The sequence below is a fragment of the Gymnodraco acuticeps genome, unplaced genomic scaffold (assembly GCF_902827175.1).
Source record: "Gymnodraco acuticeps unplaced genomic scaffold, fGymAcu1.1, whole genome shotgun sequence".
NCBI classification, from domain to species: domain Eukaryota; kingdom Metazoa; phylum Chordata; class Actinopteri; order Perciformes; family Bathydraconidae; genus Gymnodraco; species Gymnodraco acuticeps.
Genome location: NW_022990014.1, coordinates 336,284 through 352,840, shown reverse-complemented (window position 1 = coordinate 352,840; position 16,557 = coordinate 336,284). Strand labels below are relative to the sequence as shown.

The 16,557-nt window shown below is 37.9% G+C and overlaps 1 protein-coding gene across 5 annotated transcripts; it reads right to left on the bottom strand.

The window, feature by feature from the left end:
* Nucleotides 1-889: 889 nt before the first annotated feature.
* cd58 (CD58 molecule) lies at nucleotides 890-14,090 on the bottom strand. Of its 5 annotated transcripts, none has more exons than XM_034213455.1 (15): nucleotides 13,817-14,090; nucleotides 13,084-13,375; nucleotides 11,749-12,012; nucleotides 11,381-11,485; nucleotides 11,104-11,157; nucleotides 10,272-10,382; nucleotides 9,968-10,075; nucleotides 9,786-9,827; nucleotides 9,634-9,702; nucleotides 9,054-9,275; nucleotides 8,244-8,459; nucleotides 4,392-4,643; nucleotides 4,009-4,260; nucleotides 3,202-3,468; nucleotides 890-2,720 (listed from the first exon to the last, which is right to left on the bottom strand). In XM_034213455.1, the coding sequence occupies exons 2-15, from the start codon at nucleotides 13,352-13,354 to the stop codon at nucleotides 2,068-2,070; spliced, it is 2,886 nt and encodes a 961-aa protein (XP_034069346.1). In that variant the 5' UTR covers nucleotides 13,355-13,375; nucleotides 13,817-14,090; the 3' UTR covers nucleotides 890-2,067. The 5 variants fall into 5 exon arrangements, with proteins under 5 accessions (XP_034069346.1, XP_034069348.1, XP_034069347.1 ...); XM_034213457.1 differs by having other exon boundaries at nucleotides 3,247-3,468; XM_034213456.1 differs by having other exon boundaries at nucleotides 10,272-10,373.
* Nucleotides 14,091-16,557: the final 2,467 nt, after the last annotated feature.

Here is a 16,557-nt window from a genome sequence, read left to right as displayed (position 1 = left end):
CCTTCAACACATCAGCGATGTCTCAGTGGAACCACATTGTGACCCTCGTCGGAGGAGGCATAGCCCCGATCCCCACAAATAATTCAATACTCTAATATCCCCTCAGTATTCGTTGTGACCACAGAAATAGGATAGTGTTCATTTTCTCCTTGTGCCCTGAACCCACAGGTCAGGTGGTAGCAGATCACAGACGTCTCTGTGGCTCAGAGGTTAAACTAATCATGCATGACTTTCTCACATGGCCCAGCCACTGCCTTAAGAAATCTACACCAGCTTGTCGTCCATGCAGCGAGTGGACCTGCTTTTTCATCATAGCTGCTTTAGTTGATTTGACTGTGGCAGCTTTCCACTCAGTTCAACACTTTATAAACACAGTGGCACAAACTCCTACACACTGCAGTTATACAACTCCTCATCGCCATGAACTCAAAGTGCACGTATGCTTTAGAGAAATGTTCTGTTTCCTGTTAAACTGCATCACAATTATCAAAGGTGTGTTGCCTCTATAGATGAGGATGTCCTTCACTTATCTGTGTTTAGAACAATACAAAAAAACATAATTTCCTATATTCAGTTTATGTGTAGAGCTGATAAACACTGCCCCCTACTGGCGCACACACATATTGACAGTTATTTACCAGTATCAGGTAATGCAGTGTCAGTGCTTTTTGTTATAGATTTGCTGTGCTAAGCTGTCAAACACACCATCAGTTTATCACCTTATTTTTCTCTTATTTCATCAATAATTTCCTCCATGATACATAGCTTCTCCTGTAAATAAATCCCTGGAGCTTTCTGGCTCCATTTCTTATTTTTTAAACGAATCTCTCGAGCAAATCCTGTAACCATCAATACATATTCTGCTACCATCATTACAGTACAACAACAAAACTGTAGAATCTGAGCTTTTATTTAAAAATTCAAATGCCTTTACTAACCAGGACAGTGAAACATTTCTAAAACAATATCATCAGCAAAAACTCAAGCGTTAGAAAGGTAAAAAACACATTGTAAACAAATCTAAGTGTCATGCATGGAAATATTCTATAAATCATTAAAAGTTAATAATGTGAAATATACCCTGAGCTCCAAAACACTTCAAATATTAGCAGTGATAAGCTGGTCTCAATACAAATAAATTAATACATGAAACGTTATAAATACTTGGAGGAAAGGTCAAATATGTATTTTCTATTGTTATATGCTTACAGTATCGTAAACACATATATTGTCCATTATAAATCCAGACAAATTATTTATTGTGTTTGATGATTTTACTCCCCTACAACACCTTCATTAAAGCTTTAAGATTTAAAAAATGGCAAATATCTATTGTGTGAGCACGTCACAGTCTCTGCACAATCAACTACAAATGTTTCCAAGGTCACAATATAACATTTACAAGATTAGTGCTGTTAAATTGATTAGAGTTCTAAATTCTTATTTATAAACATAAATTAAACATATTATGTAGAGTTATTAGTGGATAAGTTATATCGTTTAAAAAGACAAACAATTAAAACAATTGAAAAAACAATGCAGCTGTTAATCTAACACTTGTTGAATAATATTTCAAATAACTTTATAGTTACAAATAAGAGAAGTAGGGTTATCTTAAAAAGGAAGCAACAAATGTGTTAGTTTTACACCCTGGTGCTCTGCCCTATCACCTCCTGCACACTGCCAAGTAAACATGTAAATAATATAAAGTCATTTCAGGAGCATGCCAGCTCTTTGAGAGATGGTTATCTCTGTTGTCCACTGCATGTTACGGAGATAGAATAATGGCATTACTGATTTCATTTTGATATTTTGAATCAACCCCTTGCTAATTGTCTGCTTCTTTTCCTGCTGTATGTCCATCTTTTCAATTTCTTTCTGCAATACCACAGCAGGTATTTCTCTACATTTTGACTGTCTATAAATTCCTAAATAGTCCTTGAACTCTACCTTTAAATCGTTGTATTGATCTCATGTCCTGCTGATGTGTTGTGTTTACACCTGCACTTTTATTATCAACTTCCATCTTGAATTCTACCTTTCATATTTGCCAAGTTGCCTGAAGGCCTAAGCAACAACTTTATCTTTCTTTTGTTCTTCTTCATCATCCTCACTAAGGCTTTCATTGCCTGGCTTTTCCTCTTTACGGCCACACTCGACCTCATGTTTATCTTCAACAACATCACCCTTATCTTTATCTGACTGCACCTTAGACTTATCATGGCCTTGTTGTTCCTCTTCTTCTTGATCTGGCTGTGCTCCTGCAGTGTCTGGAGTCTCTTGAAAGGTATTGCTAGGTGTGGGGCTCTGAGATTGCTGGGAGGTGGCTAAATACAGATCTGGTTCCTTATCTGTTTCTTTACAGTCGCCTACACTTTCTGTTTTATTTCCATCTTCGGAAACCGGTTTGACTGTTTCACTGACCTCTTGCTTTTTGTCTTGGCTTGAGTGTGTTTCTTCTTCTGCGGCTTTTAAATCTTGCTCATGTGTTGTTTCTAACCCTTTGTGTTCAGGAAGGGTGGGCGAATGTTCGTCTTCGGTAGAGTCGTCTGATTCATTTCTTTCCTCCTCACCAGATGAGTCAGACTCTCTGACATTCTTCTCATTAGTTTCTTTGTGTCCAAAAGTACTGTCCTCGGGTGGCTGAGCAGGAGAACAAGTCTCAGCGTTGGCAGGAGCAGACTGCATTTCCTCAGCCTTATCGTCTTTCTTCTCTGGCTCTAAAAAAAACACATAGTAAAAGAAAAAAGCATGATGAGTGCACCTGACCTCAGCATTTCACAAGAATTAAATCAGTCTTCCTTCATGGTTATTTAATAAAAAAATAGTAATAAAGTGAATCTAATATAATTCCTCCAGCTTTTAACTTGTTCTATAGTATTCATGTCCAAATTATGAACTTTGGACTTTTAAAAAAACCGCCATCATTGGTCAATGTTCATCTTTCTTCTATCAACTAGAACATCAACAAATGTTTATCCGCCAAGTTCTTTGCAAGAATACTCAATCAATTAACGAAACAGCTGCTGCATCCTCTGTTGGTGTTTCAGATATTCTAAAGGATGTCTAACCTAACCTGGGTGTTTCATCCAGTGTTTCTATACACTTTAACAAAGGTTAGTCACACTACTGCTTTGAAGAGCCGTCCATTAGATGTCCCTAATGAAGTATTTTATATTTGCTTTTTCAGTGTTGGTTTACCTCTGTGATTATCTGAATCAAGCTCAAACGTTGTAGTTTCCAAACCTGTGTGTTCAGGAACGGAGGATTCCAGGTCAGACAGCGTCTCCTCACTCGAGACGTCCGTCACAACAGCTGGGTCTGGATCTTCTTTCTCAGAGTCTGAGTTGTCGACCTGTGGGGTTTCTTCGTCTGCAAACTCTCTGTGCTGGTCTGCATCTTCAGCTTCAAGATTATTTTGAGGGAAAGGAGGAGACATAGTTTTCTCATGCTCATCAGTGGTATTTCCTAAACCAGAAACACAGAAAACAGAAATGTTTCAAAGATGAATGCACACAGAGCAGTCTTTGGAAATGTGAAACAAACAAAAGACAATAGTGTAAAAGTAGTATGGAAACATGAATCATCTTTCATTTGAATAATCGCTTAAAAAGTCATCTTCAATATTTGAACGTTTCTTTTTTACTTTGGGTTTTTAAGAACATTTCACTTTTTTTGGACATATAAGTAATATGATTGATTGATTAAACACTAAATGTATAAGCTACAAATGAACATAAGCAATAGATGCCGCTGTCAACATATAGTATTGTTTATACTATTTTTAAGATATCATTAATAAATTAGTGTTACAGGAATCTTTTTTTGGACTATCATCTTCTTGATTATCGATAATATGATCCGTGAACAAAAAAAGAAAATAATCAAATAAAGACTGCAATCTTATATTTGCGTTTCACTATTCAGTTTTGTGTCCTTATTCTTCATCTTAGTGTTTGTTTCCTCTGTGATTATCTGAATCAAGCTTAAATGTTGTAGTTTCCAAACCTGTGTGTTCAGTAACGGAGGATTCCATGTCAGACCGGCTCTCCTCACTCGGGACGTCCGACACATCAGCTGACTCTGGATCTGCCTTCTCGGAGTCTGAGGGGTCACACTGTGGGATTTTATCATCTGCAAGCCCTTTGTGCTGGTCTGCATCTTCATCTTCAACATTACTTTGATCCAGAGAAGAAGCTGACCCACTATGTGTAGGGGAAGGAGGAGACGCAGTTTTCTCATGCTGGTCAGTGTTCTTTTCTAAACCAGAAACACAGAAAAAAAGGAATGCATTCAGAGATTAAACAATACAGGGCAGTCTTGGGAGTTGGTAGTCAAACAAAACCAATGTGCAATATCTGAATTAAGCTCAAAAGTTGGAGTTTCCAGACCTGGCTGCTCAGGAACGATAGAGGATTCCAGGTCAGACTGCGTCTCCTCACTTGGGACGTCCATCACACCAGCTGTGTCTAGATTTTCTTTCTCAGAGTCTGAGTTGTGGACCTGTGGGGTTTCTCCCTCTGCAAGCTTTCTGCGCTGGTCTGCATCTTCAGCTCCAACATTACTCTGACCCAGAGAAGGTGACTCATTATGCCGAGGGGAAGGAGGAGACGCAGTTTTCTCATGCTCTTCAGTGTTCTTTTCTAAAACAGAAAAACAGAAAAAGGGAATTAAAGCAAAAGAAGGCTTTGATAAATTAACCAGACAGAGCAATCGTGGGAATTAGAAGTCCAACAAAAGCAATGTGTTAGTAAGAGTAGTACGGAAACTATACATTGATCAATTCATTAATTACCAGAAACGGAATCATCTTTCGTCTGATGAATCATTTATAAAGCAAAACAAAGTTCACCTGATGTGCACCTGACTGCTAGGAATTGTTACAATAATTGAATCAGTCTAACTCCATGGAGATTTATGTTTGCAAAGAATAATCAATCACTTGTGAAAACCTGCTGCACCCTCTGTTTGTGTGTAAGATATTACAAAAGATATCTAATCAAACCTAACTGGGTGTTTCCTCTAGTGCTGATGTACACCTTCACAGAATCTACTCACACTATAGTAATGTAGAATAATGAGAGGTGGGAAGTAACAAAGTAGATTTCAAGTACTGTACTTAAGTACAATCTTGAGATAATTGTACTTTACATTACATTACATTGCATTTAGCTGACGCTTTTATCCAAAGCGACTTACAATAAGTACATTCGACCAGGAAGACACAACCTTGAAGAAAACAGAATCATATAAGTACATCAGGTTTCATAGAGCCAAACATTTCAAGTGCTACTCAACTGGCTGTAGATAAGCCAGTCCTTTATTAGTATATAAGTGCTTTGTTAGCAGTTCTTTGTTAGTAATTCTATCGCTCGAAGTGGAGTCGAAAGAGATGAGTTTTCAGTCTGCGCCAGAAGATGTGTAAGCTATCTGCTGTCCTGATTTCAATGGGGAGCTCATTCCACCATTTTGGAGCCAGGATAGCAAACCCACGTGTTTTTGCTGATGGGAACTTGGGTCCCCCTCGCAGCGAGGGTGCAGCGAGTCGTTTGGCTGATGCAGAGCGAAGTACACGCGCTGGGGTGTACAGTTTAACCATGTCCTGGATGTAGGAAGGGCCAGATCCATTCGCAGCATGGTAAGCAAGTACCAGTGTCTTGAAGTGGATTCTAGCAGTTACCGGAATCCAGTGAAGGGAGCGGAGGAGCGGCGTGGTGTGGGAGAATTTAGGAAGGTTGAAGACCAGACGAGCCGCTGCATTCTGGATGAGCTGCAGAGGTCGGATGGCACATGCAGGTAGACTAGCCAGGAGGGAGTTGCAGTAGTCTAGGCGTGAGATGACGAGAGCCTGGACCAGAACCTGCGTTGTTTTCTAGGTCAGCTGGGGACGTATCTTCCTGATGTTGTAAAGAGTGTATCTGCAGCAGCGGGTTGTAGCAGCGATGTTTGCAGAAGGACAGGTTGTTATCTAGGATCACACCCAGATTCCTTGCAGTCTGAGAACTTTACTTGAGTATTTCCATTGTATGCTACCTCTACTCCACTACAATTAAGAGGTAAATCATTTACTTGTACTCCACTTCATTTATATAATACCTTTAGTTACTTTACAGATTTGGATGAATGATGTGAAATACAATCAACACTTAAATCAGACTTTAGTTTCACCTGGAGTAAATCCACAAGCTACCCTGCAGTATACAAAGTCATTAAACTAGCTGCACCTTTACCAGCTTTGATACCACTTTAATTATCAATCATTATAATCAAAACATATAATATATTATACTAAAATGGCCCAATCTGCATAATGAGTGCTTTTACTTTTGGTAATATAAGTATATTTTGATGCCAATACTTTTGTACTTTTACTTGAGTAACCTTTTTAAGGCAGGACTATTTTCTTGTAACAGAGTATTCCTACACTCTGGTACTTCTACTTTTACTCAAGTACAAGATGTGAGTACTTCTCCCACCTCTGAGAAAAGTTTAGTTGTACCTGTCCATTAGTTGTTCCTAATTACATTGAACAAAAATATAAATGCAACACAAAGATCTAAAACATTTTCTATATACACAAAATAACCATTTCTCTCAAATATTGTTCACAAATCTGAAAAAATCTGTGATAGTGAGCACTTCTCCTTTGCCGAGATAATCCATCCCACCTCACAGGTGTGGCATATCAAGATGCTGATTAGACAGCATGATTATTGCACAGGTGTGCCTTAGGCTGGCCACAATAAAAGGCCACTCTGAAACGTGCAGTTTTGCTTTATTGGGGGGGTCTGGGGGGGTCCGAAAACCAGTCTGGTGTGACCACCATTTGCCTCACGCAGTGCAACACATCTCCTTCACATAGAGTTGATCAGGTTGTTGATTGTGGCCTGTGGAATGTTGGTCCACTCCTCTTCAATGGCTGTGCCAAGTTGCTGGATATTGGCAGGAACTGGAACACGCTATCGTATACGCCGATCCAGAGCATTCCAAACATGCTCAATGGGTGACATGTCCGGTGAGTATGCTGGCCATGCAAGAACTGGGATGTTTTCAGCCTCCAGGAGTTGCGGACAGATCCTTGCAACATGGGGCCGTGCATTATCATGCTGCAACATGAGGTGATGGTCGTGGATGAATGGCACAACAATGGGCCTCAGGATCTCGTCACGGTATCTCTGTGCATTCACAATGCCATCAATAAAATGCACCTGTGTTTGTCGTCCATAACATACGCCTGCCCATACCATAACCCCACCACCACCATGGGACACTCGATTCACAACATTGACATCAGAAAACCGCTCACCCACACGACGCCACACACGCTGTCTGCCATCTGCCCTGAACAGTGAAAACCGGGATTCATCCGTGAAGAGAACACCTCTCCAACGTGCCAGACGCCATCGAATGTGAGCATTTGCTCACTCAAGTCGGTTACGATGACGAACCGGAGTCAGGTCGAGACCCCGATGAGGACGACGAGCATGCAGATGAGCTTCCCTGAGACGGTTTCTGACAGTTTGTGCAGAAATTCTTTGGTTATGCAAACCGATTGTTGCAGCAGCTGTCCGAGTGGCTGGTCTCAGACGATCTTGGAGGTGAACATGCTGGATGTGGAGGTCCTGGGCTGGTGTGGTTACACGTGGTCTGCGGTTGTGAGGCCGGTTGGATGTACTGCCAAATTCTCTGAAACGCCTTTGGAGACGGCTTATGGTAGAGAAATTAACATTCAATTCACGGGCAACAGCTCTGGTGGACATTCCTGCTGTCAGCATGCCAATTGCACGCTCCCTCAAAACTTGCGACATCTGTGGCATTGTGCTGTGTGATAAAACTGAACATTTCAGAGTGGCCTTTTATTGTGGCCAGCCTAAGGCACACCTGTGCAATAATCATGCTGTCTAATCAGCATCTTGATATGCCACACCTCCTGTGAGGTGGGATGGATTATCTCGGCAAAGGAGAAGTGCTCACTATCACAGATTTTTTCAGATTTCTGAACAATATTTGAGAGAAATGGTTATTTTGTGTATAGAAAAAATGTTAGATCTTTGAGTTCATCTCATGAAAAATGGGAGCAAAAACAAAAGTGTTGCATTTATATTTTTGTTCAGTGTATGTATTTTATGAATGCTTTTCACTGTGCTGAAATGTATTTTGTTTCTGTTATTCCTCATCCTAGTGTTTGTTTTTCACTCTGACAATCTGAGTCAAGCTCCAACTTTGTTTTATAGTTTCCAAACCTGTCTGTTCAGGAACGGAGGATTCCTCACTCAGGACGTCCGACAGATCAGCTGGGTCTGGTCCTGCCTTCTCAGAGTCTGTGAGTTTACCCTGTGGAATTTCTCTCTCTAGATTCTCTCTGTTCTGGTCTGCATCTTCATCTCCTAGATTATTCAGATCTGGAGAAGAAGCTGACCCACTATGTGTAGGGGAAGGAGGAGACACACTGTTCTTTTCTAAACCAAAAACACAGAAAAAAATAGATTAAAGAAAAAGAAGACTTAAAACACACAGAGCAGTCTTTGAAATTGGGAGTCAAACAGTATTGTGTTAGTAAAAAGTAGGATGAAAACAATATATTGATCAATGAATTGATTAACAGAAGATAAATCATCTTTCATTTAAATTATCATTTATAATGCACACAATGTACAACAAATTCCATACCTTTTTTCTTTTTTCATTACTGCCGATTTTCTTCCCCATATTTTATTCTATTCCATGTCTATGTAAATACTGTTATATTTGACTATATTTGTTATTATCTTTAATAGTTTTCTAGTTCTCCATCTGTGTTTTGATTTTTGTTTTACTTTTATGTATGCACCATGACATCAAGTCAAATTCCCCGTAAGCGTCAACCTACCCGGTAATAAACTGATTCTGATTCTGATAAAGCAAAAGAAAAACAGAAAGTACAATCTAGAAAGTGTAATAAGTGCACCTGACTGTTGGAATTTCTACAATAATTAAATCAGTCTAACTCCAAGGAAGTGTTTGTTTTCCTCTGTGATTATCTGAATCAAGCTCAAATGTTGTAGTATCCAAACCTGTCTGTTCGGGAACGGAGGGTTCCAGGTCAGACTGCGTCTCCTCACTCGGGACGTCCGACACACCAGCGGGGTTTGGTTCTGCCTCCTCAGAGTTTGTGGCTTTACCAAGTTGGATTTTTTCTTCTAGATGCTCTCTGTCTGCATCTTCATCTCCAAGATTATTTTGATCCTGAGAAAAGGCCGGCTGAGGAGAACGAGGACACGCAGTTTTCTTACTTCCTAAACAAGAAACACAGAAAAAAGGAATTGAAGAAAAAAAATATGCTTTCAGAGACTAAAACCAAGAAAGCAATCTTAGAAAATTGTAAAACAAACAAAAGCCAAAGTCAGGAAAATAAGTTGGAAACAATACATTGATCAACAGAAAATTAATCATACAAAAAACTTTTGGTTTTTGGAAAGAAATCCCTTGGCTGTTGGTCAAATAAAGAAATCTTCAAAATGTCAACTATTTAAAAAAGAAAGTGTGATATAATATAAATAAATGATTGATTTATTGATTATAAAAATGTATTAGGAAAAACTGAACATAAGCAATAGTTGCCGCTGTCAACTAACAATAAGGTAAACTTAATACCCCTCTGTGATCCGTAGATATGTCCAGAATTGTTTTGTTCATGGTATCTTATGAGCTCTTTGGTGCCCCCTGTAAACAGTGAACAGCACACGCATTAACATATTATTTTGACTATGTCTAAGATATAATTAATAAAATATTGTTAGTGGAACCTTTTTGTGGCGTATCAGCTTCTTGATCATCGATATTATGATCTGTGAACAAAAAAAGAAAGGAATCAAATAAAGACTGCAATCCTGGTTTAGTCCTTAATTGCTTCAATTGATAAAAACGTGAAACTAATTCAGAATCTGTGACCTTTTTGTGATTTCTAGCAGGTTCATGTTTCTATTACCTTGATTAAAATGGAGAGACTGGTTAGAGGGTAGTGTGGTATCACTGTGATGAAGAAGACGCTCTTCTTCAGAACGATCTGCTTTCTTCTTATCTTCCCCTGAAATAGCTTGAAATACAAAACACAATGTGACTCACTGTTACGAAATAATGATATTGAATATAAAAAAATATCTAAAACAATAATACGTGAAAAAAAAGGAATCAAATAAAGACTTCCTGGTTTAGTCCTTAACTGCTTCGATTGATAAAAACCTGAAACTACTGATTTCTAGCAGGTTCATTAAGCTTCATATTTATATTACCTTGATTCAAATTGCGAAGAGGCTGGTTAGAGCGTAGTGTGGATTCTCTGTTAGGAATACCATACTTTCTTTCAGAACGCTCTGCTTTCTTCTCATCTTTCCCTAAAACACCTTGAAATACAAAACATAATGTTACTCACTGGTACGAAATAATGATATTGAATATAAAACAAAGTTCTAAAACAATAATACCTTTAAGAAATGAACAATCAATGAAAGAGCAATATGTAATGCTAATGAAAGGCTGAGAAGCGTTTTCACATGAGAGCCATGGACAAACAAATGGACCCAAGTATGAATTAATATATGCCTTCTTAAAAGCTCAGTCCGAGATTCAAAACACCTGCTGTTTTAATTGAAAGGATTGTGCAGTTTGGAGGTATGGCCTATCTCTGACTGCTTTATAGCTCTTATCTGCAACACTCCCTGTGTACAATGCAGGCTTAACAACAGCTACATTAAACTACTACTCTCTTTAAGTAATCTACAATGTTCTATACAATTACAACAAAGAAAGGAGAAAGAAATTAAGACCATAATGGGTCAGGTTCCTATTATGTTTAATACAATTACCTTTGTTGTCTTTGCTTTTCCTTGAGCTTTCTTTATTGAAAAACCACAACGATTTGAGCACCTAAACTTTTTATTCTTTGATAATTTGTTGTCTTTACTGCTTGTTCTCCCATCTCAGTTGTGCAGACATTAGTATTCAATTAAAATGATTATTCTATTCAAGGACAATTAAGAAAAAAACTATTTTAATTATCAATAAATCATCTTAGTTATTTATAAACGCCACAGCATTTTTTGGTTTAAATAGACAATATCATACCTTTTTTTGGTACAACTGGTGACTGTTTTTCAGGATCATCTTTAGCGAAACATGCTGGAACCATGAGTGAGAGGACACAAAAGAAGAAAGACAAATTGTGTTTGGTTTCCTACGTTTTAAAGTTAGAGTAAAAGAACAACAGCTGCTTGTGTACAATTATACTGCAATTAAATAGGTTGTTAAGCATAATATTCTGTTCTGGAAGGACTTTCGATCTCTAAATGACATAAAGCATTGCTCCATATAGAATATATAAAGTGTAATACTATTACTGTACCTTTATGGCGTAGTTTGCAGAACCAAACTATGCCCAGAACAGCCACAAGGAGCAGAATACAGACACTGACAAGGCCGGCAGTCAGTCCTACAGATGAGCTTTTTACTGCACAGAAACACAAAAGCAAATGTTACAACGACATCTTGTGACATTACATTAATTACTGAAGCAACCCTCTTGATATTAAACCAAATAATTTGGTATTCATTTGAAATACTTTGTTTACCCATTATTACTATCAGTAATATTAATGTATTCATTCTGTGAAACACACAGAGCAGATACATGCAGGTGTTACCCAATAGCTTACAGCGCGTCAATAATAATAATAATGTTCACATTAACATAGTGTTAACATAGTGACCTACCTGGGTAGCAATCCTTTGCAGTGAATGTAGCTGTTCCACTACTCCGAGGGTTGCTGACTGTACAACTGTACTCTTCCTCATTATGTTCACCCCCCAGAGGAATGTTAAACTCCGGGCCAGGCTGCACGCTTCCATGAGATCTCCACTCCAACTTCTTTACGGTTTGAAGTCTTCCAGGCTCTGCAGAGCACAGCAGCTTTCCAGAGATGTTACCGATGCTGTCATCGTTTATCTCACAGGATATGGTGGGCTTGGCGATCTTGTCTTAATGAATGCATTAAGGACAAAATTAATCATACCTAAATGAATGATTCTATCATGTTACCTTATCTCTATCTAATAACAACATATTACACATGGTAAAGGATATAAAGGACATAAAGTGCTGAAAAAATATATTGTATTTCATTTAAATTATAACTAATCTTCACTGTCACATAAGGGAACTTGCTGTTCTGTTTAAAATAATTAGTGAGTTAAGGTTATTATAACTAATTAGTTTGAAGTTAGGGAAAGAGTGTTCTCACAGTTAAATATGGCTAAATCTGAATACTGGTATAAATCCTGACATTAAGGCCAACACCCTGACGTTATACTCCAATATAACAAATCCCAGTAATTCCTACTTTGACACTGAATGAAAATGTGCACTACTGTACCTGTAGTTGATTTGAGTCATTACAGTATCTTAACTGATACCAAGGCCATCATAACAATCAAATCAAATGTACAAAGTATAAAATCCTTTTGTATAGGTGACTTATTAATAACATAACTAACAGACACTGTTGGGTGTGGGAGAGAAGTCCCGTCTCAGTGACTCGATGAGTCCTCTGTGGGGCTTTAACACTCTCAAGAAAAGAGCGGTCTATGTCTTTGATACTGCTACTCTGTTTAAAGTTCACAATTGATTTTTTTTAAAACTGTAAATAGATGCTTATTTCATTTATTGTGTTATACTAGTGACTCACAAGCTCGATCATCAGCTACAAGTTGTCAATTACAAGGTGTTCTAAGTTGTATTGATAATAAACATGTATTCACTACTAACTTCATTCGTAATTGAACATGTAAGAATGTTATGTTGATCAGTGTCAAATTTACATTTAAATATCCATTGTAATGTAAAACTATTTGCTAAAAAATATAAACTTTGACAGTGGCATCTTCCTTATTGCATTCCATCCATTTCTTTGTGCATTGGGTTTTATTTTAAGGTTATGTAAAGGCATTGGGGTTGCTATAGGAACACATTAACTACCTGCTATAAAATCACGGTAACATATTCATGTGATAAACGGCATACAACCAAAGTAAGTAAAAAAAAAAACGTACCAATGACTTCCAATTGATAAAAAAAACTGTGCCATTTTTTGTTAAATTCTAGTTCCAACTCATACTCTCCGCTGTCTTCAAACCTGAGGTCAGTAATTTGGATAGCTGCAGAGACCCAGTCAACAGTGATCCTGTTTTCAAATGGTTTGTAGACCTGTTGCTCATTGCCATTAAACTCTACCACTTTGTTGCCTTTATGTTTCCACAGAATTCCATCAGGGTGTCCAGTGACGTCTGGCTTTAAGGACACCTCCCCCCCCCTGCAGTGCATATTCTGGAGACTGTCCTGCAACTAGACACAGAGAAAATACATGAATGTGTAGATATAGGCAGCATAATGTGGAAACGTTTAGTTGTAACATTGAAAGATATGATAACAATAACTAATATCTGTGCAAAACTGTAATAACTTTAATAGCATTGTGCCTGACAGGTGTAGTACTATGATCATTCTCAATGCTGTATGCTATATTCCTATAATAACTTTCGGTATAAATCCAACATTAATTTGAGTTTTTAACCAAAAGAGTTAAAGGTCAATACTTGTGTGTATCACAGACACTTTATTACTACCTGAGATATTATGAACTATTGTACTGAACTTTAGATAAATCATTAACCTGTCCATGCCTGGCCTGTGAGTGAAATAGTAGGAGTGCACTCGAGTTTTTATGACGAAACAAACATTTTATAACCGGAAAAAAGAACAAAAGCATTTTAGAAACAAACTCACCTAGGCATGAGGTGAGGGTGAAATAAGTCAAGAAATACCGACGAGCCATTTCAGAAGAGCAGAAAAATCTCCGTTTGAAGCATTTACTTTCACTTGCAGGTGTTGCAGATATTTTTTTTCTCAACAGAGTTAGTCCAAAGGTTCACGGATTGTTATTTTTACTCCAACAAGTTTGGACAGGCTTTAAAAGAAACTAGTTAATACCTGCGCAGGTGATCCTAGACATAGGGGTGTGTTTTTAGGATCCAGGCAGAATAGCAGCAGGAATAATGGGGCAGGTTTAACACCTATTTCCGGTCTCTCGATCTCGCGATTTCCCCTCACCTTCAAAATAAGTTGGAAATCTGACCATCTAAATCTAAACACATTAACATAACGTAGGCTAAGTGATCAACCTAGAGTTACACACTTGTAAATGAACGAATCAAATATCTCCATAACCATTCAAATGTGTTAAACACTGATTTATACTATATCTACATAGGGGAGAATGGGGTAAATTGAGCCAGTGGGTACATTGAACCACCCCCTGTAACCAGGTAACGATTTATAGTTGTAATCAGGTGACCAGAAATGATGCAAGCTCCTCCCATTTCTCTTTGGCTGTGAAAGAGAGATGCTCATTGTGGCAGTGGTAAGAAGTAAACATTTTTACAAAAAAACGTTTTTTGCTTGTCAAAGTAAATTTTCTAGATGTCAGCTATATCGGCTGTCATGTCAAACAAAATGTATCCAGGTTTGAGAACATGTTGTATATGTTGATGTGTTGGCAGTGTATTAAACCATGTGAATCATTAAGCTAAAGATGACTCTGATTTTTTAAGCTAGGCTATTTTTTCTAAAATGGTGGCTATGGGGTAAAGTCAATCATGGGCCTTGGGGTAAGTTGAGCCAGTGGTTCAATGGAGTAGCAGAATTAAAGTAGGCCCAGTTGATAATAAGAGATCATTGTAGGCTACATTTAAAGATGAATTTACCCTGTGTTTGATTGGTAAGATGTATGAAATTGTATCACCATTTGTATGATTACTTTTCCTTTTAACATTTAAAAAAATATATCAATCAATTCAATCGAAATGTATATTAAAATATTTGAAAAACTGAACTTGTATTTGGTTTGTTATTTATTTTGTTACCTTTAAGATTTGTTGTAGGTATGCCCAGGTTTAAACTGGAAAAAGTGAATTGGTCAATTTACCCAACAGTGGTTCAATTTACCTGGATCAATTTAGCCCTAAACTGGGGTAAATTGAGCCACAAGACCACTTTTTTTTAGAAGTAATATTTAATAATTCTTATCATTGCCATTGATAGGAGACATCCTGAATTATATGTGTGCTTTCATTTAACAATGTGTCATTTATCCTTGCTTAGAGGACAGCTAAAAATAAATGGCTCAATTTACCCCACTCTCCCTAGGATAATCTATCTGCTTATGTAAACCAAAAAAACAGCTAAATTGACCAGCCTGACCAGCCAGTAGATATTAGGCTGGAATGGTTGGCTGGTTTAGAGGGGTTTTGGACACTTTAGCTGGCCAGGATGGCTGGTTTAGCTGGTTCACCAGCTAAACCGGCCACCAGCTAAATCGGTGTTGTGTCAAATGATGCACCGGAACGGGAACGCGCATTTCTAAATGAAACGTTTAGACCTTAAAACGATGCTTACAACGAAAAGTAAACGTCCAGGGTTTTTTTAATGGTAATTTTCAGGGGTGCTTTTTACGCAGGGTTGCCAATTTTGGGTACCTGGCTGGAGTGAGATTTTGATATCATGGGTTTAATTACACATATGCGCACGAAATGACTGCTATCGTGTCAGCAGCGGGACTTTAGTAGCCTATATATAGGATATATATACAATATATACAAATACACAATATTGGACACAGACTACAAAGGGCACAAAGTTTCATTCACTAATGAAAGTCAAACACATGTTTGTTTCCACTGTTTTATTGTGTGCCTGTCGCGATAAGCAATTAATTGACTTATCGTACGATAAATAAAAATGAACTCGATACATTTACATGAGGATGTGACTAGCAGTTTGAAAGGATGTACTTGAATTATTATTATATATTATCATTATGTCAGTGGTCTAAAATGGTCATACAACGGTGCCGACAATATTATCGTTTATCGCAATAATTTCCGGGAAAATTTATCCAACAAAATTCATTATCGTGAGAGGGGATACATAAAACACACACACACACAAACAAATCTACAGACTTACTCCAAACTGCCAAACATATTAATTAACACACTCACTCTCATATAGTATTTGACTCTATGTTGGCCTAGTAGAACAATAAGCAGCAGACTTTTACTTTTTTATAATTTCTACTGGATCTTAGATCTGCACATGCGCAATACGAGTATTTGTGTTGGGTAATCTATGGTAGGGCTAACCCATACAGTGGTGGGGCTCAAATCAGTATTTGCATTGTAATTACATACACGCTCCCCTTCACAGTGAAACGCCACGTGAGGTTTAGATTATTTCCCTGTCTCAATCCAAATTGAACTGTATGAAATAAAAAGGCACATTTGGCTTGTAGTAAATAAAAAGGGCGACCTGGAGCCAATCCTGCAATTTCTCCACAGGTGAAAGAGTTGACATGCTGAAAACCCAATCCCTGCAGGGGGGTCTGGGGGGATTCTCCCCCAGGAGATTTTTTGAAATACTAACATAAAATACACATTCTGGTACTCTCTTGAGAAGAAAAATAAATAAAT

Excerpts from the sequence above, each read along its gene's own strand:
- cd58 (XM_034213455.1), bottom strand. The coding sequence starts at position 13,354 with ATGCACTGCAGGGGGGGGGAGGTGTCCTTAAAGCCAGACGTCACTGGA. Across the intron at positions 9,703-9,785 it reads AGCTGATACGCCACAAAAAG|GGGGCACCAAAGAGCTCATA; the intron begins GTTCCACTAACA and ends CACTGTTTACAG. Across the intron at positions 9,276-9,633 it reads TATCTACGGATCACAGAGGG|GAAGTAAGAAAACTGCGTGT; the intron begins GTATTAAGTTTA and ends TTTCTTGTTTAG.